Below are 22,829 nucleotides of genomic sequence, written 5' to 3'. Positions count from 1 at the left end.
GAAGGAGGGGAAGAAGAAGAAGGGGAAGAAGAAGAAGAAGAAGAAGAGGAAGAGGAAGAAGAAGAAGAAGAAGAAGAAGAAGAAGAAGAAGAAGAAGAAGAAGAAGAAGAAGAAGAAGAAGAAGAAGAAGAAGAAGAAGAAGAAGAAGAAGAAGAAGAAGAAGGGGGGTAGAGAGAAAGAGAGAGAGAAAGAGAGGAGAGAGAGAAGTCCCCATCGGGTCTTGGGGAAAGCGAGAGCGAGCGAGCAAGCGAGAGAGGAAGAGGGAGAGAGGGGGGGGGAAGAGAGAAAGAAAGAAAGAAAGAAAGAAAGAAAGAAAGAAAGAAAGAAAGAAAGAAAGAAAGAAAGAAAGAAAGAAAGAAAGAAAGAAAGAAAGAAAGAGAGGGGGTAGAGAGAGAGAAAGAGAGAGTGAGAGAAAGAAAGAGAAAAGAGAGAGAGGAGAGAGAGAGAGAGAAAGAAAGAGAGAGAAGGAGAGATGAAGAGAAAGAGAGAGGTTTTTATTCTTAAACGGGGAAGGGGTCCTCCTGTTTCCCCCCCCCCCCCCCCCGTCTTCCCTCCCCTACAAAAGCCCCCGCTTGCCTTTCCCCGCCATCTAATCCTAATTAAAAAGAAATGACACGCCGGAGCCGACTGGAAAGGCGAGCGCTAATCCCTTTAGCCGAGCCGGGGAAGGGGCAGCGGCCGAGGGGGAGCGCTCCGATCCGGCCCATTGTGCGCCCCCCCCCCGCTTCCCAAAGCCTCCCTTCCTCCCGGGGGGGGCGGAGAAGGGAGGGAGGAGGAGGGGGGTCTGTTTGAAATCCCCTCTAATCCGTCACGTGACGCCCCTGTCGACCTCGCGGGGAGAGGAGGGGGCTGCACGCGAGGGGACCCCCCCAAAACACACACACACACAAAAGACCCCCACAAAAGACCGCATGAAGGGCCTGGTGGGTGTGTGCGGGAGGGGGGGGGTCCTGCGCAAAGTCGCCGTTTTGTTCTCCAGCCGGCGGGGGTCTCTTAAGCTGGGGAGGGGAGGGGAGGGGGGGGCTCTCCGGCTTTCTGGAAGGGAACAAAGACTCCCCCCCCGAGGGGTGGGGAGGGTTTGCCTTTTGTGGACGGGCTTGGCGGGTGGGGAGCGAAAGGGGGGGTGGGTTGCAGGAGGGGGTCTCCCTTTCTGGGAATAACCCCCCACCCCCACCCCACCCCTTCCCTCCTTTCCTCCGGCTTCTCTTTGTGGCTCCCCTTAAATCCGATTTCCATCCTCTGGAGAGGGAAGCGGCTGCCGCCCCCCCCACCTACCCCCCCACCGGGGCGGTGGGGAGGGGCGCGAGGGTCTTCTAGCCTTGCCCGGGCACCTGTGTTCACTTCGCTCACGTGCCTGTACAGGGCATGGGGAGGGGGCTGGATGGGAAGGAAAGGAGGTTTCTTAACACAGACGTCTCTGCCCCCCCCCCAAAAAAACCCCCACTGTCTCCTTGCAGCTTGCCCCCCCTCACGTGCAAGTACCAGGACCCCTTCCGTGCCCCCTCGGCGGGCTGCATGCCAGAGTGGACAGGTGCCAAAGCAGCAGGATCTGGAACCTGTCTTTCTCCTGCTTGTGTCTCTTTCCTTTTAGGAAAAAAACTGCTTAGGAGTGGGATGGGAGACCACTAGGAAATGCCCAACGAAGCTGCTTAGACTGGGTATTGTCTGATCTGGAGAAAGACTCTCTTTCAAAGTAACTGAAATGATCCAGAGGAGACAAATGGCTGTCCAGTCTCTTCTTAAAAACTTCCAGTGTTGGAGCATTCACCGCTTCTGGAGGCAGGCTGTTCCGCTGGTTAATTGTTCTAAGTGCCAGGAAGTTTCTCCTGAGTTCTAGGTTGCTTCTCTCCTTGATGAGTTTCCACCTAGTCCCCTGGAACTGGATGATCAAGAATGCTTCTTCTCTTTCCTTCAGGTGCTTTAGAGACTAAGTTGACCCCCAATTCTTCTTTGTGGCAGCCCCTCAGATATAGAAACATTGCTATCATATCACCCCTGGTCCTTCTTTTCATTACATGAGAGACACCCCATTCCAGCATCTGTTCTTCATGTGTATGTAGGATCATATATGTGATCCTGTCCATGTAGTTGTCTGGACTCCAGACTGATTTGAAAGATATGTATGTATGTAATATCAACTATTCTATTCTATTCTATTCTATTCTATTCTATTCTATTCTGTTCTGTTCTGTTCTGTTCTATTCTATTGCTATTCTATTCTATTCCATCTATATTTCTATTCTATTCTATTCCATTCCATTCCATTCTATTCCATCTAATTTCTTTTCTATTCTATTCTGTTCTGTTCTGTTCTATTCTATTCTATTCCATTCCATCTATATTTCTATTCTATCTATATTTCTATTCTATTCTATTTATATTTCTATTCTATTCTATTCTATTCTATATTTCTATTCTATTCTATTCTATTCCATTCCATTCCATTCCATTCTATTCCATCTAATTTCTATTCTATTCTATTCTATTCTATTCTGTTCTATTCCATCTATATTTCTATTCTATTCTATTCTATTCTATCTATATTTCTATTCTATTCTATTCTATTCCATTCCATTCCATTCTATTCCATCTAATTTCTGTTCTATTCTATTCTATTCTGTTCTGTTCTGTTCTGTTCTGTTCTATTCTATTCTATTCCATTCCATCTATATTGCTATCCTATTCTATTCTATTCTATTCTATTCTATATTTCTATTCTATTCTATTCCATCTATATTTCTATTCTATTCTATTCTATTCTATTTATATTTCTATTCTATTCTATTCTATCTATATTTCTATTCTATTCTATTCTATTCTATTCTATTCTATTCTATTCCATTCCATTCCATTCCATTCTATTCCATCTAATTTCTATTCTATTCTATTCTATTCTATTCCATCTATATTTCTATTCTATTCTATTCTATTCTATTCTATTCTATTCTATATTTCTATTCTATTCTATTCCATCTATATTTCTATTCTATTCTATTCTATTCTATTCTATCTATATTTCTATTCTATTCTATTCTATTCTATTCTATTCTATTCCATTCCATTCTATTCCATCTAATTTCTATTCTATTCTATTCTATTCTATTCTATTCTGTTCTGTTCTAGTCTAGTCTAGTGTAGTCTAGTCTAATCTAGCCTAGTCCTTCTCTTCATTAAACCAGACACACCCAATTTTAGCAACCTCCAGCCCCCTGATCATCTTTGTTGCTCTTCTCTGCGCTATTCCAAGCATGATCTGATCAAGGCCGTATATAGCAGTGCTAATGCTTCGCTTCATTTGGGGGGGGGTCTTCGCTTCATTTGGGGAGGGTCTTCTAGGCCAGCCTCAAGCATGGCACCATTTCAGACAAATGGCCGTGCAACAGTTTTCTTAATGACCTCTGGGCAAATGGTCGGTTGCTTCCACCCTTCATCCCATCCCCAGGAGACTCCCAAGTGGATTTCGGCCAGTGTTTCCCCTTTTGTCTACCTGTATGTCGGTCCGTAAGAATGCCTCCCCATCTTCCAAAGATGAGAAACAATTTGGGAGCTTCTTCTTGGTATCGTAAATGTGATTGAAAGCTGATTTTTGACAACCGTACAATGACAGCTCTCGGCCTATCATTCCGCACTCACTAGAGATGGACGGTTGATATTTTTTAAAAACACACACACACACACACACAAACTTCCTTACCAAGGCAGAAAAAGGGAAGGGCAGAGGTTGTAATCCTTCTCTGGCCAATTTCTTAGGATCTGTCACTCACTTGGGATAAGCCTGCAGGAGAGGAAAGCCCTCATGAAGCTTTTGATACTTAAATGCCTATTGGAGTGAGATACAGTTTTAGACTTTCGTCCCAGCAAATCTTCCACTTCCATTTCCATTTCTGTTTCTCTTTCAGGGTGGGTTGTGTTTTCATGGCCAGAGGTTTCCAATGTTTTAAAAATCAACAGCTGGGGGCGGGAGGAAAAACCCCAATGGATCCAAACCATGCAAGATTCAGGCCCCCCCCCGTCATACAGCCCCCCCATCTCCCCCCCCCCCGAAGTCTGGATTGTGATGCAAATGTAACACACGCAAACAATGCGATGCAACAGAACAATTGCACCAAAGTCGTGAGGCTGTTTTGAGGTTGTACTGGGGATAAGTAAGGATCTGACCTTCTGCAAGAAGAAGGAAGGAAGGAAGGAAGGAAGGGAGGAAGGAAGGAAGGAAGGAAGGAAGGAAGGGAGGGAGGAAATTGGGAAAAGGAGGAAGAGGGAGGAAATTGGGAAAAGGAGGGAGGAAGGAAGGAAAGGAAGGAGGGAGAGAGGGAGAAAGGAAGTTGGGAAAGGGAGGGAGGGAAGGGAGGGAGGGAGGGATGAAAGGAAGGAAGGAAGGCGCGAGGGAAGGACAGGGAGGAAGGGAGAGAGGGGGGAAGGAAGGAAGTTGATGGGAAAGGGAGGGAGGGAGGATGGAAGGAAGGAAGGGAGGGAGGGAGGGAAGGAAGGAGGGAGGGAGGAAAAGAGGGAGGGAGAGAGAGAGGGAGGAAGGAAGGAGGGAAGTTGATGGGAAAGGGAGGGAGAGAGGATGGAAGGAAGGGAGGGAGGGAAGGAAGGAGAGAGGGAGGGAGAGAGGATGGGAGGAAGGGAGGGAGGGAGGGAAAGAGAGGGAGGGAGGGAGGGAGGAAGGAAGGAAGGAAGGAAGGAAGAAGGGAAGCTGATGGGAAAGGGAGGAAGGAAGGAAAGAAAGGAAGAAAGGAACTTGATTTTTTTCCCCATTTTACGTCCTTTTTTGCCTCACTTGTTAAGTGAATGGCTGCAGTTGATAAGTTAACCACCCGGTCGTTAAGCGAATCAGCTTCCCCATTGACCTTGCTCATCAGAAGTTTGCAAAAAGGGGATCGTGTGACCCCAGGGAGACACTGCAACCATCCTAAATATGAATTAGTTGCCAAGCGGTTTTTGAATTTGCATCCCAAGAACCGTGGGGATGCTGCAAAGGTCACCACTGTGAAAAAAAAAACGTGTTCCTCGGTGCCGTCGTAACCTTTGGACGGTCACTAAATGAACCGTCGTACGTTGAGGACTTCTGGTATACAATTCCGGAGCCAGCCTTGGATTAGGACGTTCATGATGGAGCTGCCTCGAGTTGATTCAGCGTTAAACAATTTAGCCCCTGGGCTCCTGTGTTCCTGGGAGTTTTTAATTGCTTGCAAGTCACCGCATTGTATTTCTATTAATTTATTGTAATTGCTTATTTAATCACCTCTAGATCTGCTCATCCAGCAAGGGGATTAACGCTGCTCCTCTGTCTTCGGAGAAGATCCCCGGGAAACCAAGAAGACAAATGGTGGAGAGAACTAAGATGGCTGCTTAGACAAATGGGCAAGGGACACCCACAGGATCCAGGGCAGGTCCGATTGTGCTCTTCCTCTTGCAACTGGCTTCAATCTGTTGCTCTCCAGATGTGTGCAATTACAAGTCCCATCACCATGGGGAGTTGGTGAGGGAGGTCAGAAGCTTCTTCCATTCTCTTCTTCAGCTTCTATAATAATAATAATAATAATAATAATAATGAGGAGGAGGAGGAGGAGAGGAGGAGGAGGAGGAGGAGGAGGAGGAGGAGAAGAAAAGAAGAAGAAGGAGGAGGAGGAGGAGAAGGAGAAGGAGAAGAAGAGGAGGAGGAGGAAGAGGAGGAGGAGGAGGAGGAGGAGGAGGAGGAGGAGGAGGAAGGGACTCAGAGGTTATCTAGTCCAACCCCCTGCTCAGGCAGGAAACCCTATACCATTTGAGAAGTAAAATGTGTTTTTTTAAAAAAAAGAAAAGAAAAGAAAGAAAGACACCCCAAGTCCAGTTGCCTTTTGGGGAAAACAAAAACACCACCATTGGGGCAACCAATTATTTGTTTGTTTATTAAATTTGTCACCCATCTCACTGTGGGGTTACCCTCGGCGGCGTACAACAGTAAAACAGAGAAAAAATGGTAAAATAAATAAATAAAAATTAAAAATAACAAATGTGCATTCATCTAAGCCAGTGATTCTCAACCTTTCTAATGCCGTGACCCCATAATACAGTTCCCCGTGTTGTGGTGACCCCCAAGTGGGTGTGGCCACCAATAAGAGGGAGTAGGACAGCTAGGGAAAAGGGAAAAAATGGTGGACAGCGTGGTTTGGTGACCCCCGTGAAATGGTCATTCGACCACAAATGGGGTCCCGACCCACAGGTTGAGAACCACTGATCTAAGCCATGTGGCTGCTAAAAATGAAGGATGAGTCTGGAACGGGGCTTTTGTGACTTATTTGCCAGTTTCCCTGTACATGCCAGTTTCAATCACTTTCACTTGTCCTGACGAGAAGAGAGAGAAAGACAGAGACAGAGACAGAGACAGAGACAGACGGACAGCGACAGAGAGAGAGAGAGACAGATACAGAGACAGAGAGAGAGACACACAGAGACAGACAGAGAGAGGGGGGAGGGGGGAGGGAAGGAGGGAGGGAGGGAGACTGTTGGCCAGTTGCTAGTCAGTTTCGGTTCTTCTACTCTAGATGCCCTGCCTTGGCTGAGTTTCTTTCCTTCCTCCAAGGGACTATTTCTGAGGCCTACATTTTTCTTATTTCACATACTTTTAACTAAGGAAGCGCCCCCCAAAGGGATGTTGGAGCGAGGGAGGGGGGGTCAGGCAGGCGGGGGGGCCACAGATCGCCAAGCAGTGTCCTACAGAGACAGTCCTAGCACTTTTTGTTTGTTTGTTTGCTGAAACCTCCGTTGGGGACACTGTCTACCGGCAAACTCAGAGCTTGGGTCAGCTGGCCATTTGGCAGAGGCAGGCGATGCGGACCCTAATAGCGAGGAACAGCAAGAGAGGGCATCAACCATGGAGGGGAAAGGAGCTCAGGAGAGGGGAAGGGAATGAGAAGGGAGGGAGGGAGGGAGAGGGGAGGGGAGAGGAGAAGGGGAGAGGAGAAGGAGAAGGGAGGGAGAGAAGAGGAGAGGGAGAGGGGAGGGGGAGAGGGAGAAGAAAGGAGAGGAAAGGAGAGGAGGAGCGAGAGAAGTGGAGAGGAGAGATGGGGAGGGGAGGGGAGGGGAGAGGAGAGGAGGAGGAGGGTGGAGAGGAGAGGGAGGAGAGAGGGCAGAGGAGGGGGAGGGAGAGGAGTGGAATGGAGAGGAGAGGGGAGGGCAGGGGAGAGGGAGAAGAGAGGCGAGGTGAGGAAAAGAAAGGAGAGGAGGAAAGAGGAGAGGGCAGAGGAGGGGGAGGGAGAGGAGGAGTGGAGAGGAGAGGGGAGGGAGGGGAGGGCAGGGGAGAGGGAGAGGGAAAGGAGGGAAAAGAAAGGAGGAGAAGGAGAGGGAGGAAAGAGGAGAAGAAAAGGAGAGAAAAGAAAGGAGTAGGAGAGGACAGGGAGGAAAGAGGAGAAGGCAGAGGATGGGGAGGGAGAGGAGTGGAGTGGAGAGGGAGGGGAGGGCAGGGGAGAGGGAGAGGGAAAGGAGAGAAAAGAAAGGAGGAGGAGGAGGAGGAGGAGAGGAGAGGGAGAAAAGAGGAGAGGGCAGAGGATGGGGAGGGAGAGGAATGGAGTGGAGAGGAGAGGGAGAGCAGGGGAGAGAGGAGAGGAAAAGAAAGGAGTGGAGAGGAAGAGGAGACTAGAGAAACAGGAGAGGGGAGAGGAGAGGAGAGGGAGAGAAAGGGAGGAAAGAAGAGGACGGGGAGGGGAGAGGAGAGGAAGAGGAGAGGGGACAGTGGACGGGGAGGCCCTCTTCTCCCCGACCTTCCCTCCCCGGCCAATTTTAATTGAAATTTAATTCTGAATTATGACGATCGGGATTCCAGAGGCACCTCTGGGGTTAAGTCGGGATTCTGCGGAGAGAGACCGGCGCTTCTGCCTCCCCAGCCCCGCCGCTTCCCGGACTTTCCGACATTCGCCCCAGCGCTCCGACCTTGATTCGGTTAGGGTTTTTTTGGGGAGGGGGTGTTCCTTTTCCCCCCCCCCCCCGTCATTTCGCCGCTTAGTACCGAGGAGCACAGAGGCAGCGCTGCGTCGCGGGCGCGGGGAAGAAAAGGGACCCCTTGAAACGCGGGTCCAGAGCGTCGTGTGAATGCGCGCAGGGGTGGCGGGTGGGTGGGCGAGCCCCGGCGTCTCTCCGGGTCCAACCAGGGTGGGCTTAGCGCAAGGCGGGAGAGGGAGGCGGCTCTTTCCCGCCCCTCCCCGGTCTCCCCCCCCTCCCCCACTCCGCAGCTCCGCTACTCAGCGTTGGAAGCGGAGAGCTCTCGGCTGCTGCTTCCCCGCGTCCTTGCGCACGGTCGCCGCCACCGCTGCCTCTCTACCTTTCCAGGTGCGATCGGGGGCTAGGGTCTTGCTGGATTTGGGGGTCCCGGAGCGAGCCCTGCCGGTCGGGTCGCCAGAGGAGGGCGGGGAGGGGGGAGAAGGAGACAGCCCCTTCCTTCCCTGAGCCCCCCCCCTCCCAAGTTGGGAAGACAGGGTCAGCCGCCAGACCCTCCTCCCTATAGTAGCTGGAGGCGCAAAGGGACGAGAAAGAGGGGCGGCGGGCTGGGTGGGTGGGGGGCTGGGTGGGGGGCTTGAAGGGAACCGTCCAGTTCTCCTCCGCCCCTCCATCCCAGGGCATTTTGGGGAGGGTGGGGGGGTCTTCGACGAGCGGGCTCCGCGCGCCCCCCCCCCGTTCGCCTTCGCCCTCGTTCTTCCCCCGACCCTGCCCGCGGTCCGGCTTCAGATTGGGGGTCCCCCCCCACCTCCATTTTCCCGCTTTACACAGACACGGAGCGTTTGGCTAACTCGCGGACGCCCGCCACCCACCCATTTTATTTTCCTGCCTTGCTTGGAGCTGCGTTGGCCGAGGTCCTGGGTCGAGATCCCCCCCCCATCTCCCGCGGGCGAGCCTGGCACCCCGGAGCGCGCTCCGGAGACCCCCCCCCAACCCCACCCGCTTCAACCAAGGTAGCGGGCTGGGCTATAACTCCGGAGGGTCGCCCCGGAGTAGCCCCCCCCTCGAGCCAAGAAGGGACACCCCCAGGGGGCAGGAACCCGAAAACCGAAAGACCCCCCCCCCGAAGCCAGTGGTCCCCTGGTTGGGTCTTCCTCCCTCCCGCAGGTGGGGGGGAGGGTCTTCTACCCCATTGATGGCGCTACTCCTCGTCTAAGAATTTTGGAAGACGGGCAGGGGGGGGGGTCCCCGTAGGAAAACCCAAGCTACGATTGGCTGCCGGGCCGACGTTCATTTGCATACCGGCGCCTATGAAAGAGCCGAGGCGGGGTGGGTCTGGCTGAGAAGCGAAGGAAGCAGGTGCCCGCGAGGGAAGCGCGCTTGGAAACGGGTTCGATGCCCGGCGGGGGCGCACGCCGGACCGGGTCTGGGCAGGATTGACAACCAGGCAGCGGCAGCAGCCCCCCCCCCCCGGGAAGGGTCTTTTGGCTGGCTGGCTGGCTGGCCCTCTCCGCTTGCCTGCCTGTCTGTTTTCCTTCTCTCTTTTTTCCTCTTTTCTCTTTTCTCTCTCTTCTCTGCTCGGCAGAGCGCGAAGCATGGGCGGCTGCCCGGTTGCGCCCAGCCGTTCCGTGGCCTTCCTCCGCCTGGCTTGGCTGCTGCTGCTGCTGCTCCTTCTGGCCTCGGCTTTGGGCAAGACCATTCGCTACCACACGTACGAGGAAGACCCCCCCGGCACGGTGATCGGGACCTTGGCCGACGAGTGGCCCCTGAAAGGGGCGTCCGGAGGCGAGAGAACTTTCCGGCTGGTGAAGGCGCCGGGCAACGGGTCCCTGGTGCGGGTGCGCGAGCGGGACGGGCAGCTCAGCCTGGGCTCGGAGCGGCTGGACCGGGAGCAGCTGTGCGGCGACGGCGGGGGGCCGGCGGAGGCGCCCTGCCTGCTGGCCTTCGACGTGCTGAGCCTGGGCGGTCCGGCGGGGGCCCCGGCGCCCTCCCGCCTGCTGCACGTGGAGCTGGAGGTGCGGGACCTCAACGACCACGCGCCCCGCTTCCCGCAGCCGCTGGTGGCCCTGGAGGTGTCGGAGAGCGCGGCGCCGGGCACCCGCCTGCCGCTGCCCCTGGCGCACGACCCGGACGCCGGCTCCAACGGGCTGCAGAGCTTCGCCCTCTCGCCGGGCAGCCCCTTCGGCCTGGAGGCGCGGAGCCGGGCCGACGGGCTGCGCTGCGCCGAGCTGGTGCTGCTGCGCGGGCTGGACCGGGAGGCGCAGGCGGGCTACCGGCTGGAGCTGGTGGCGGCCGACGGCGGGAGCCCGCCGCGCTCGGGCACGGCCACGCTCAGCGTGCGCGTGCTGGACGCCAACGACAACGCGCCCGCCTTCCCCCGGGGCGCGCTCCTGACCCTGGAGCTGCCCGAGGACGCGCCGCCGGGCGCGCCGCTGCTGGAGCTGGCCGCGGCCGACGCCGACGAGGGCGCCAACGGGCAGCTGCTCTACGCCTGGGGCAGCCAGGTGGGCGCCGAGGCGCGCCGCCTCTTCAGCCTCGACCCGCTCTCCGGCCGGCTGGCCCTGCGCGCCCCCGTCGACCACGAGCGGCAGCGCGCCTACGAGCTGGACGTGCAGGTCAGCGACCGCGGCGCCAGCCCGCTCTCCGCCAGCTGCAAGGTGCTGGTCCGCCTGCTGGACGTCAACGACAACGCGCCCGAGGTGGCCATCAGCGCCCTGGCGCCCGGAGGTGGCGGCGGTGGCAACGGCGGCGCGGAGCAGGCGGCGCGGGCCGGGCCGGCGGTGGCGTTGGTGAGCGAGGCGGCGGCCGCGCAGAGCCTGGTGGCGCTGGTCAGCACCTCGGACAGCGACGCGGGGGCCAACGGCCAGGTGCGCTGCGCCCTGCTGGCCGCGCCCCACCAGCCCTTCGCCCTGCAGCGCGCCTACGACGCCGCCAGCTACCTGGTGCTGACCACCGGCCCGCTGGACCGCGAGCGGGTGGCCGAGTACAACCTCACGCTGGTGGCCGAGGACTTGGGCTCGCCCCCGGCCAAGACGGTGCGCTCGCTCACGGTGCGGGTGGCCGACGAGAACGACAACGCCCCGCGCTTCGCCAAGGCCCGCTACGAGGTGGCCCTGCCGGAGAACAACCCCCCGGGGGCCTACCTGACCACCGTGGGGGCGTCTGACCCCGACTTTGGATCCAACAGCAAGGTGAGCTACCGGCTGCTGGACGGCCAAATCATGGGGGCCTCTATCTCCACCTACGTGTCGGTAGATCCAGCCACCGGAGCGATCTACGCCCTCCGAACGTTCAACTATGAGATCCTGAAAGAGGTGGAGTTGTCCATCCAAGCCACGGACGGGGGATCTCCTCCGCTCTCCAGTACGGCCTTGGTCAAGGTACGGGTGATGGACCAAAACGACAACGCTCCGGTCATCACTTCTCCTGCGCTCACCAATGGGTCCCTTGAAATTGGGGTGTCCAGCAGAGCTTCCAGGGACTCCCTCGTGGTCCACGTCAAAGCCAGGGACGCAGATGAGGGGGTCAACGCAGAGCTGAGCTTTGCTTTCTCGGAAGATCCCCAGCAGCAGGAAAGATCTCTAGATCTTTTTGCCATCAACCAGAAAACGGGGGAGGTTACGCTCAGGAGGAGCTTATCTGAAGAACAGCTGGGCCAAGTCTATCCTTTGCTTCTGACTGTGGCAGACAACGGGCTGCCACCTCTCTCCACCACTGTCGTGGTCAACTTCCTGGTGACTGCATCGCTACCTCCCTCTAGTGGCCAGGAGTCGGTGGCCAAGCCCAGCTCTTGGGAAGACCAACCTTTGCAGTGGGATGTCCCCTTAATCGTCATCATTGTCCTGGCTGGAAGTTGTACGTTGCTCCTGGTGGCCATCATCACCATTGCTACCACTTGCAACCGGCGTAAAAAGGAGAAGAAGGTGGTCTTGGAGGAACCTCTTGACACTTCTCAACTGGAGCAGGGCCATCAGGATGGAAGCGCCAGTGACGGTGCCCTCAACCCCTCCAGCCCCCACTTTGACGTGCATTCCTTCCCCAGCAAATCTTCCTTCGCTAGTCCCGAGCCGTCTCCAGACAGCGAAGATATTCCGGTTTCTGAGCACAGCCGGGAAACCACCAGTCTGTACGACAGCCAGAACCGACTTCGAGGAGCGAACGCGGAGGTAACTTCCTGCACCTTCCTTTACCTTGTGGAGAGAGGAAAACTTACCTTTCTGGTTTCAGCTTAGCGTATCTCACTGAAATTAGTGAAATGCAGGCCATAATTAATAACTTTTATTCATTTCTCCTACTCTACTTTATTCTATTCCTATATTCCTCTTTTCTTCTCTTCTATTCTATTCTATTCTATTTTATTCTATTCTATTCTATTCTATTCTATTCTACTCTACTCTACTCTACTCTACTCTACTCTACTCTCCTTGTTCTATTCTATTCTATTCTATTCTATTTTCTTCTATTCTATTCTATTCTACTCTACTCTACTCTACTCTATTCCATTCTACATTCTATTCTATGCTATTCTACTCTACTCTACTCTACATTCTATCCTATTCTATTCTATTCTATTCTATTCTATTGAGTTACTCACGTTGAGAGTTTCCTGAATGCAAATAAAGCATGTTAGAATTTCAAGTATTAGAGATCCAGCTGGATTATCTGGCTTCAGGGGGTACAGTGGTATAGGTCGGGGGTCCCCAACCCCTGGTCCGTGGACTGACACCCGTCCATGGCATGGCAGCAATTGGCCCATGCAAACAAGCCAAGCCCCATCCACGGGATGCAGGCTGATGCGAAACCACGCCCCTTCCGGTCCGTGGGAAAACCTCTCTCTCCAGAACCGGTCCCTGGTGCTCCAAAGGTTGGGGGGGGTCACTGTTGTAGATTTGGCCTTTGGCGAACAGATCTGAAAAAATAGCGGTGTTTAATTTCGTGGCTCGTTTCTTTATTATTCTAAGTGTCAAGGATCTGATGAACTATAAATACGGGGGGGAGGGGTATATAGAGATAGAAGAGTCCCCTGGAGTCTATTGATTAGCCTGGTTTATTTATGTTCTTTCTTCTGACCATCATTGTGCCTTTTCTTTCTTTGTCTGTCTGCGTCGCTCTTCTCCCACCCTCGTTCTCCCTCCTGGCGTCGGCGCTCCTTCCCAGTCTTACACTTCCACCCCTAGTTACGGCAAAGAACCCGCAGCCCCGGTCGCCATGTGGAAGGGCCACTCCTTCAACACTCTGTCGGGCCGGGAAGGAGACAAATTCAGCGGGAAAGACAGCGGCAAAGGGGACAGTGACTTCAATGACAGCGACTCTGACATCAGCGGAGATGCCCTGAAGAAAGACCTGATCACCCACATGCAGAACGGTAAAGATTCCTTTCACCTCTCGGCTGACCGATCTGCAATGTTCACAGGGAGGTGAAACGGTGGCTTCTGAAACAGAGTAAAACGAACAGGGTGTTGGTTGCAAAGCCCCTCTGGTAACCTAAATATTCCTCATTCCTTTTGGGAAAGCTAGGAACACGCAGGGCAGCAGCCCTGCTCTTCTTCGTAGGCACTCAAGAGAGCTCTTGGGGATTTCAGCACCAATGGGGCAGAAGATGTTTAGAATAGAATAGAGCTGGAAGCTGGAAGCTGCTGTTTATTTCATATTCTTTAAATAGAGTAGAGTAGAGTAGAGTAGAGTAGAGAGTAGAGTAGAGTAGAATAGAGCTGAACAGAAATAGAGTAGAGTAGGGTAGGGTAGAGTAGAGTATTGGAATGAAGAATAGAATAGAATACAATACAATAGAATACAATACAATAGAATACAATACAATACAATACAATACAATAATTAGAATAGAATAGAATAGAATAGAGAAATTAGAATAGAAATAGAATAGAATAGAAAATGAATAGAGTAGAATGCAGAATAAAATAGAATAGAATAGAATAATTAGAATAAAATAGAATAGAATAGAATAGAATAAATTAGAATAGAAATAGAATAGAATAAATAGAATAGAAAATGAATATAGTAGAATGCAGAATAGAATAGAATAGAATAGAATAGAATAGAATAGAATAGAATAGAATAGAATAGAATAGAACAGGACCTTGGAGGTCTTCTAGTCCAGCCCCCTGCTCAAGCAGGAGAACCCATACCATTTCAGACAAGTGACTGTCTAGTCTCTTCTTAAAAACCTCCAGTGATGGAGTGCCCATGATTTCTGGTGGCAAGCTGTTCCACTGCTTAATTTTTCTCACTGTTAGGAAGTTTCTCCTTAATTCCAGGTTGCTTCTCTCTTTGGTCAGTTTCCAACCATTGTTTCTCGTCCTGCCCTCTGGTGCTTTGGAGAATAATTTGACCCCCCTCTTCTTTTGGGGCAGCCCCTCAAATACTGGAACACTGCTATCATGTCTCCCCTATTTCTTCTTTGCTTTAGAGTAGGCAAACCCAAGTCCTGCGGCCGTTCTTCGTATTTTTTAGTCTCCAGGCCTTTGATCATCTTAGTTGCTCTTCTCTGGATTTTTTCCAAGGTCTCGACATCTTTTTTGTAGCATGGTGACCACAATTGGTTGCAAGATAGAGGATGCACCCGCCCCACTGGAATAGATTCATTTTAATTAAATGTTGCATTATCCTGCTCATAAGAGAACCATCCTCCGTTTCCACTACACTGCTTTGAGGCTGAGAGATACTCGTCAAAGTCACTAAGAAAGGTTAATGGCTGAGTAGAGATGTGAGCTCTGTTTGATTGGCTCTCGTAAAATACATGGTTTTGCAAGATCCAGTCTGGGTCGGTTCCTGAGGATGGGCTCCATCACAAAAGCTCAGAAGATTAAACCTTTGGTCCCGGTGACCTACCCCGATTGGATCTTTCAACATTATCCTGGGACACGTATATTTGCCTTCCTTTGTAGTTGGTTTCGTTTCCAAGTCAGATTAGCAGATAGATAATAATAATATTCTAATAATAAAGTTGGAAGGGACCTTGGAGGTCATCTAGTCCAACCCCGTACTCAGGCAGGAAACCCTATACCATTTCAGATAAATGGCTGTCCAGTCTCTTCTTAAAAACTTCCAGTGTTGGAGCATTCAGAGCTTCTGGAGGCAGGTTGTTCCACTGGTTAATTGTTCTAGCTGTCAGGAAGTTTCTCCTTAGTTCCAGGTTGCTTCTCTCCTTGATTAGTTTCCATCCGTTGCTTCTTGTCCTGCTTCAGGTGCTTTGGAGAATAGCTTGACTCCCTCTTCTTTGGGGCAGCCCCTGAGATACTGGAAGGCTGCTATCATATCTCCCCTCGTCCTTCTCTTCATTAAACTAGACATATCCAATTCTTGCAACCGTTCCTTATATGTTTTAGCCTCCAGTCCCCCAATCATCTTTGTTGCTCTTCTCTGCACTCTTTCTAGAGTCTCAGCATCTTTTTTACATCGTGGTGACCAAAACTGGATGCAGTATTCCAAGTGTGGCTTTACCAAGGCCTTGTAAAGTGGTATTAACGCTTCACGTGATCTTGATTCTCTCCCTCTGTTAATGCACCACAGCACTGTGTTGGCTTTTTTGGCAGCTGCAGCACACGGCTGGCTCCTATTTAAAGGATTGTCCACTAGGACTCTGAGATCCCTCTCACAGTTGCTACTACTAAGCAAGGTATCCCCTATACTATACCTGTGCATTTGGTTTTTCTTGCCTAAAGGTAGAACCTTGCTTTTTTTTCACCATCAAATTTCTTTGCAGCTGCAGATTTCTCCATTGTTTGGTCACAGTTGAAAACGGGAGGCCTTTTTAGACCGTTGAAAATGGCAGGCATTCTTAGAACAGAGTCCAGCTTTGTCTCCATAACTAGAAGGGGGAAATTGCAACTGAAAACATGCATGGTGAGAAGGAACCCCTGTGTTAGATTAGGGCAGTGTCTCTTCACCTTGGCAGTCCCAGATGCGTCGTCTTCTGTTCCCAGAGAATTAACTATTTGCCGAGAATTGGACCACATCTAGAAACTGCCGTAGGGAGAAAGTGTAGGTTGGAAGAAGCTGGTTTTTCTGCAATTGTTGGGTTTCGGTTGGTGTAGTCGTTGATTGCTGGTAATGCTGGCCATGTTTCACAAAAGCTGAAACCCACCAACAGCTAAAGGAACACAGATTGTCCACGTCTGCTTTTTCCCTGTAAGCTGTTACGATGGACAAGTTGAAATGATAGCCAAGGATCAGGGACATGAAGGTCACAGTATCACTTGAGCCATGTATCGTTGCTTTCTACTTTCCATGGATCTTATAATGAAAATAGGAAGATAGATATTATTCAGGATCAGAATCAGAATAGAACTGGAAGGGACCTTGGAGCAGACCCTACACCATTCCAGACAAATGGCTGTCCACTCTCTTCTTAAAAACCTCCAGTGAAGGAGCACCCTTGACTTCTAGTGGCAAGCTGTTCCACTGGTTAATTGTCCTCACGCTTAGGAAGTTTCTCCTTAATTCCAGGTGGCTTTTCTCCTTGGTTAGTTTCCATCCATTGTTTCTTGTCTTGCTTTCTGCTGCTTTAGGAGAATAGGTTGACCCCCCTCTTCTTTGGGGCAGACCCTCCTATACTGAAACATTACTATCATGTCACTCCTAGTCCTTTTCTCTAGACTAGCCTAACCCCAAATCCTGCATATGTTTTTGTCTCCAGGCCTTTAATCATCTTAGTTGCTCTTCTTTGCACTTTTTCCAAAGTCTCAACATCGTTTTTTTTATTTGTAATGTGGGGATCAAAACTGGATGCAGCATTCCAGATGTGTTCTTTGCTAAGGCTTTTCCCCCCATTTTTTCATTTTATTCTGTGTTTTAATAACAGTACAGGTAGCTTCCCACACACACACACACACTTATGACCATTTGTTTTGCACGTATCCAAAGTTACGTTGCTGGGAAAAAAAGGGATTTATAAGTAGTCCTCGCACTTAGGAGCATCTCAGCATCAACACTGCAATAGTCAGCATGGCAGTTACGACCATCCCTGTGGTTACATGATCAAAAATTTGGGCACTTGGGCAACTGTCGTGTAGTTTCAGTGTCCTGGGGTCTTTTGATGATCATTTACAATTTTCCCAGGAGGCTTCTGACCAGCAGAGTCAATGGCGAAAGACGGATCTGCTTAATGACGCCATGATTCACTTAAAGACATGACAAAAAAAAGCTTGTAAAATTGAGCCCAATTCACTTAACAGCTACCTTGCTTAGTGATGGAAATTGTGGATGTAAGACTACTTTTACACTATATCCTTAGCTAATTTACTCAATTTTCACAACAGTTCTGTTTTATTCCCCGATTCTTTTCAATAGTCTTTTATTTGTCCATTGTGACTCATATCAATGCTGATTTTTTCCCCCTTGGGGAACGTAGAAGAGAGAAGCATAGAGATATACAACACTGCGAAAACCAAGTTATTTTAACCATATTTACATTTTGTAAGGGCTTTGGATTGGCTTCCCCAGTCAATAGAAGTGATAAGAATTGTAGATTGATATTTTGAGGACAATCGATTTAGGAAAACATAGATGATTGACTTTCAGAAGTCAGTTTAGGATATTTGAACCCACACAACTCCAGGCTACATGCTTCCTTCTCTCCCTTCTCCCAGATTAGATGAACAGAACCATTGAATGAACAAAACACTATTGGAATCAATATTGTTTCCAGGGAATTCAGCCATCTTGTCTAGAGGGCCAACAAATGATGGTATTGATAAAGCTACAGGAATTTTCATGGGTGGGAAAAGTTATGCCTATCCTTACCTTTCCTCAACGTGGAGGGTTGCGACATGTTGAGGGCTTCAGGACACATAGTCCTCGACTTACGACCACAATTGAGCCCAAAATTTCTGTTGCTAAGCGAGACAGTTGCTAAGTGAGTTTTGCCCCATTTTACAAACTTTTTCCAACTCTGTCATTCCATTCCATTCCGTTCATTCTGTTCTGTTTCACTCATTCTATTCCGTTCTGTTTTATTCTGTTCTGTTCCATTCCATTCCATTACATTACATTCATTCTGTTCTGTTCCATTCTTTCTATTCTATTCTGTTCTGTTCCGTTCCATTCCGTTCCGTTCCGTTCCATTCCATTCTCTACTCTATTCTGTTCTGTTATATTCTATTCTGTTCTCCTACTCTACTCTATTCTACTCTATTCTATTCCTATATTCTATTCTACTCTATTCTATTCTATTCTATTCTATTCATCTCTCCTCTATTCTATTCTATTCTATTCATCTCTCCTCTATTCTATTCTACTCTACTCTACATTCTATTCTATTCTATTATTCTATTCTATACTCTTTCTATTCTATTCTATTCTATTCTATTCTGTTCTGTTCTGTTCTCCTACTCTACTCTACTCTACTCTGCTCTGTTCTATTCCTATATTCTATTCTACTCTACTCTACTCTACTCTACATTCTATTCTATTCTATTCTATTCTATTCTATTCTATTCTACAATCTTTCTATTCTATTCTATTCTACTCTACTCTACTCTGCATTCTATTCTATTCTATTCTATTCTATTCTATTCTATTCTTGTCACAACTGTTAAGTGAATCACTCCAGTTGTTAAGTTAGTCACACGGTTATTAAGTGAATCCGGTTTCCCCCGTCGACTTGGCTTTATGATGGTTGCAGCAGTTCTGGGATCACGTGATCCCAGAACTGCTGCAACCATCATAAATATGAGCCAGTTGCCAATGTTCAAATTTTGATCCCATGATCAGGTGGATGCTGCAACAGTCATAAGTGTGAAAAAATGATCCTAAGTCACTTTTCCCAGTGCCCTTGTGACTTTGAACAGTCACTAAATGAACGGTTGTAAGTCTAGGACCCTCTGTCCTGACGTGACAAAAGCTACGATTCTTTGCAATTCTGAGACCAGTCAATGAATTTCATAGTGGGCTTGCAGGATCCACCGAGGCAGAAGATGGTTACCTACTTACTCATTACTTACTCAAACCTGCCTATGTTTGTCTGGTTGACTGCATACATGCTGGACTTAGAGCAGAATAAAATTAAGTCGCTGCCCTTTGATTGGATCCTGCTTGAGCGTGTGCTGTTGTCACAGGCTTTCTAGCAACCCAAATCCTTGCAGGGGTTTCAGATCCACCCAAATGAAGCCTGCGGGAGGAGCTCAGTTGCCAGAGATCCAGCAGGAATGAAGGAATCAAAATGGCAGCTTCTTAATCCCAAATGCCAGAATATAGTTGATTTTGCTTTGCAGAAGGGTGTGTGTGTGCGTGTGTGTGTGTGTGTGTGTGTGTGCGCTAGTTTGGGACAAATTTGCTATTAGGTGCGAGTGGGAGTGTTCCTCCTGCTCAGAATGAATGAAGGAAGATATTTGCAGCTCAGGGTTAAAATGAGGGATCCTTGACGCTCTCTGAGCTGGGTGGTTTTCTGTCAGACGTTTCATTACCCAACTAGGTAACATCGTCAGGGCTAGTGATGATGCTTATCTCCTGATGATGTTGCCTAGTTGGGTGATGAAATGTCTGCATGAAAACAAGCAAGCTCAGAGAGCACCAAGGACCCCACAGTCGTCGTCCTCCTCCTCCTCCTCCTCCTCCTCCTCAACTCCTTTGTAGCCCTGATGATGTTACTTAGTTGGGTAATGAAACGTCTGCAAGAAAATAGCCAAGCTCAGAGAGCACCAAGGACCCCACACTCATCTCTTCCTCCTCCTCCTCCTCCTCCTCCTCCTCTTCCTCCTCCCCACAAACCCCCCTCCCTTCTAGTACTGATGATGCTCCCTAGCTTGTGTAATGAAACATCTGCAAGAAAACAACCAAGCTCAGAGAGCACCAAGGATCCCATAGTCATTGTTGTCCTTCTCCTCTTCCTCCTCCTCCATCTCCCTTCTAGCACTGATGATGTTACTTAGTTGGGTAATGAAACATCTGCAAGAAAACAAGCAAGCTTAGAGAGTACCAAGGACCTCACAGTCCCCTCGTCCTCCTCCTTCTCCTCCTCCTCCTCCTCCTCTTCCCGTCTAGCACTGATAATGTTACTTAGTTGGGTAATGAAACGTCTGCAAGAAAACAAGCAAGCTCAGAGAGCACCAAGGACCCCACAGTCTTTTTCTCCTCCTCCTCCTCCTCCTCCTCCTCCTCCTCCTCCTCCATCTACCTTCTAGCCCTGATGATGTTGCTTAGTTGGGTCATGAAGCGTCTGCAAGAAAACAACCAACCTCAGAGAGCACCCGGGACCCCACAGTCGTTGTCCTCCTCCTCCTCCTCTTCTCCACAAACCCCTTCCCTTCTAGCCCTGATGATGTTACTCAGTTGGGTCATGAAACGTCTGCAAGAAAACCACCCAGCTCAGAGAGCACGACAGAACCCAACTTGGACTTCCTGTCGGTTGTGCTGTGTGGTCTTACTGTACGTTGTGCCTTTTGGTCTCTCACACACCTGCTTTTGTCCCTTGCCTACTTCTAGGGCTGTGGGCTTGCACCGCCGAATGCAAACTGCTGGGCCACTCGGACCGATGCTGGAGTCCTTCTTGCGCTCAGACCAACCCCCACACCTCCCCCCACCCCAAAACCCAGCTCTCCACCTTCTGCAGGACCACCTCCTTGCCCCGGGACACCCTCCATCGGGACCACTTCTACCCCGCCCAGCTGCCGAAGACGGTCGGTCTGCAGAGCGTCTACGAGAAGGTTTTGCACCGGGATTACGACCGGACACTAGGTCTGAGGTCCCCTCCTCATCCGGGGAGATTGCCTGACCTTCAGGAGATCTCGGTGCCTTTATACGAATCTCCCTCTCATCATTATTTAGGTTCTCCTTCCGAGACCAGCAAAAAGGTTTAAAACACCTCCCAGCCCTGGAGGGGTGTGAGCGTTAAGCCACTGGCCCTCGTTGAGGAAAGAGACCTCAACGTCTTTATTTCTAAAAAGCTGCACCGGTTGGGGAGGGTTCGTTCTCTTCCTCCTTTGCAGCAGGACCGCGACTCTGAGCATGTGCAAAGTGTCTCTCCCACCACTTCGTCTCTCCCAAGATTCCGGGAGGGGGGGGGAGAAAAAAAACTTTTTTATATCTCTTTTGATAAACGAAACGTTGCTTTGATTCTCTCCACTCCCATCTACGAATGGACTCAGAAAGTTTGACGTCCCCAAGACATTGTGAACGGGGTCTGATGATGTATATAAGTTTTAAGTAAAACGTGCCTTAAAATACAATAATGCGAATATGTACAAACATACCGTACACGCATATCAGCTATGGAGAGAGAAAAAAAGGTGTGTCCCGAGTATATTTGTACATGCGTACACCCAGAATTACATGCATAAAACATGCATGTGTGTCTTCTGTACAGATAAGACAATGACGTATAAATGAAGTTGTTGGGAAGAATTTCCCATTGCATCGGTGCTGTTTGATATTTGCAAACGAGAAACTCTTGTTAAATGTAATTTTTATGAAATGTGCAGTATTTAATGATTTCCCCAGATTCCCTCCTTCGTTTCACTCACCGTCTGCATTCATCCCCTTTTTCGCTCGAACCTGTATATCATGTAATGTACTGTTTGTATATAGAGACAGATCATTCTATTTTTATATAATAAAACCTTGAGGATCAAATCTTCTTTCCAAGGAAAATATTTAAAAGATACATTCAGAAAAAAGAGTGAGAGAGAGCGCCAGCCGTGAATCTTGTAGGCATCCATAAAACAATGTTAATGTTAGCTAAGCTGTTGCTTGTTGTTAGAAAGACAGCTTTGCCAAGTGTGAATTGTGTTGCTGAAGTCCATGGTGAGTTTCAAACTAAATGTGGATTAATTATTCTGTGTCACTTTGTGCAAAACACTAATAAAGGTTATGTGTCAGATACCGTGATTCACTGGCCTTAGCAGGTAAAATTATTTTGGCATAGGGACACCGAGAGTCGTGAACACCATCGTAGAAATAAGAGCCTCAAAGCTGAGATGACTTCCCCCCCTACACTCAGTAGAAGCCACACCATGAGTGACATCTCCCAGGTGACTCCAAAAAGATAGCTCATGTTTAGTAATAACCAAATATCCCCCTGATTGTGCATTCTGCTCTGATGTTACTCAGGAAATCACTCAAATTAGGAAGGATCAGGGAGACATGATAGCGGTATATTTGAGGGGCTCCTGCAAAGATGAGGGGGGTCCAAGCTATTCTCCAAAGCACCAAAAGGGAACATGAGAAACAATGGATGGAAGCTAACCAAGGAGAGAAGCAACCTGGAACTAAGGAGAAACTTCCTGACAGTGAGAACAATTAATCAGTGGAACAGCTTGCCTCCAGAAGTTGTGAGTGCTCCATCACTAAAGGCTTTCAAAAAGAGACTGGACAACCATTGGTCTGAAATGATATAGAGTCTCCTGCTTGAGCAGGGGGTTGGACTAGAAGACCTCTAAGGTCCCTTCCAACTTTATTTTATGTTCTATATTCCTTGCTTTAACCATTATATCATCTTGGCTCACTATGTTTGATAAGTGGTCCTTCCACCTTTGATGTTGCTACTCAACGTTGACCACCACATCATCTTGGCTCACTACGTTCAACTAGTGGTTGCTCCATCTTCGAAGTTACTCCCTAGTTTAACCATTACTACTCCCTAGCTTATTACATGAGTAAATTAATTAGGCAACTTAATTTTTGTCCCATCTCCTCAGAGTGTCATTGTACAGATTCTTGGCTGTTCTACCAAGATCGGAGGGTTGGGGAAGGTAGTTGCAGCTGCAAGAAAGCAGGTTAGTAGTTGCTACTTATATCACTTTGAACATTTGTAAGAGTTTAGAGTTAGCACTAAGCTCAGAATGAAGAATGGTGAAACCTCTAAGTCAAGCTCAGTTCCTGTTCACTCCATGAAGTTAGCCAGGAAAGAATCACTTAACTGCAACTTGACCTCAGTTGTTCCAAGTGGAGATGATAGATAG

The 22,829-nt window shown here is 49.5% G+C and overlaps 1 protein-coding gene across 1 annotated transcript; it reads left to right on the top strand.

Annotated features, from left to right (window-relative positions):
- The first annotated feature begins 9,385 nt into the window (after positions 1-9,385).
- On the top strand, positions 9,386-21,741 carry PCDH8 (protocadherin 8). The gene is made up of 3 exons (XM_039318956.1): positions 9,386-12,080; positions 13,072-13,279; positions 20,356-21,741. Exons 1-3 carry the CDS (start codon positions 9,510-9,512, stop codon positions 20,727-20,729), a joined length of 3,153 nt encoding a protein of 1,050 aa, XP_039174890.1. The 5' UTR covers positions 9,386-9,509; the 3' UTR covers positions 20,730-21,741.
- Positions 21,742-22,829: the final 1,088 nt, after the last annotated feature.

This window comes from Crotalus tigris, unplaced genomic scaffold (genome assembly GCF_016545835.1).
Source record: "Crotalus tigris isolate CLP2741 ecotype Arizona unplaced genomic scaffold, ASM1654583v1 scf7180000021740.167524, whole genome shotgun sequence".
In the NCBI taxonomy this organism is placed as follows: domain Eukaryota; kingdom Metazoa; phylum Chordata; class Lepidosauria; order Squamata; family Viperidae; genus Crotalus; species Crotalus tigris.
Note: the sequence above shows the minus strand (reverse complement) of the source record. Positions and strands in the feature narration are given on the sequence as shown.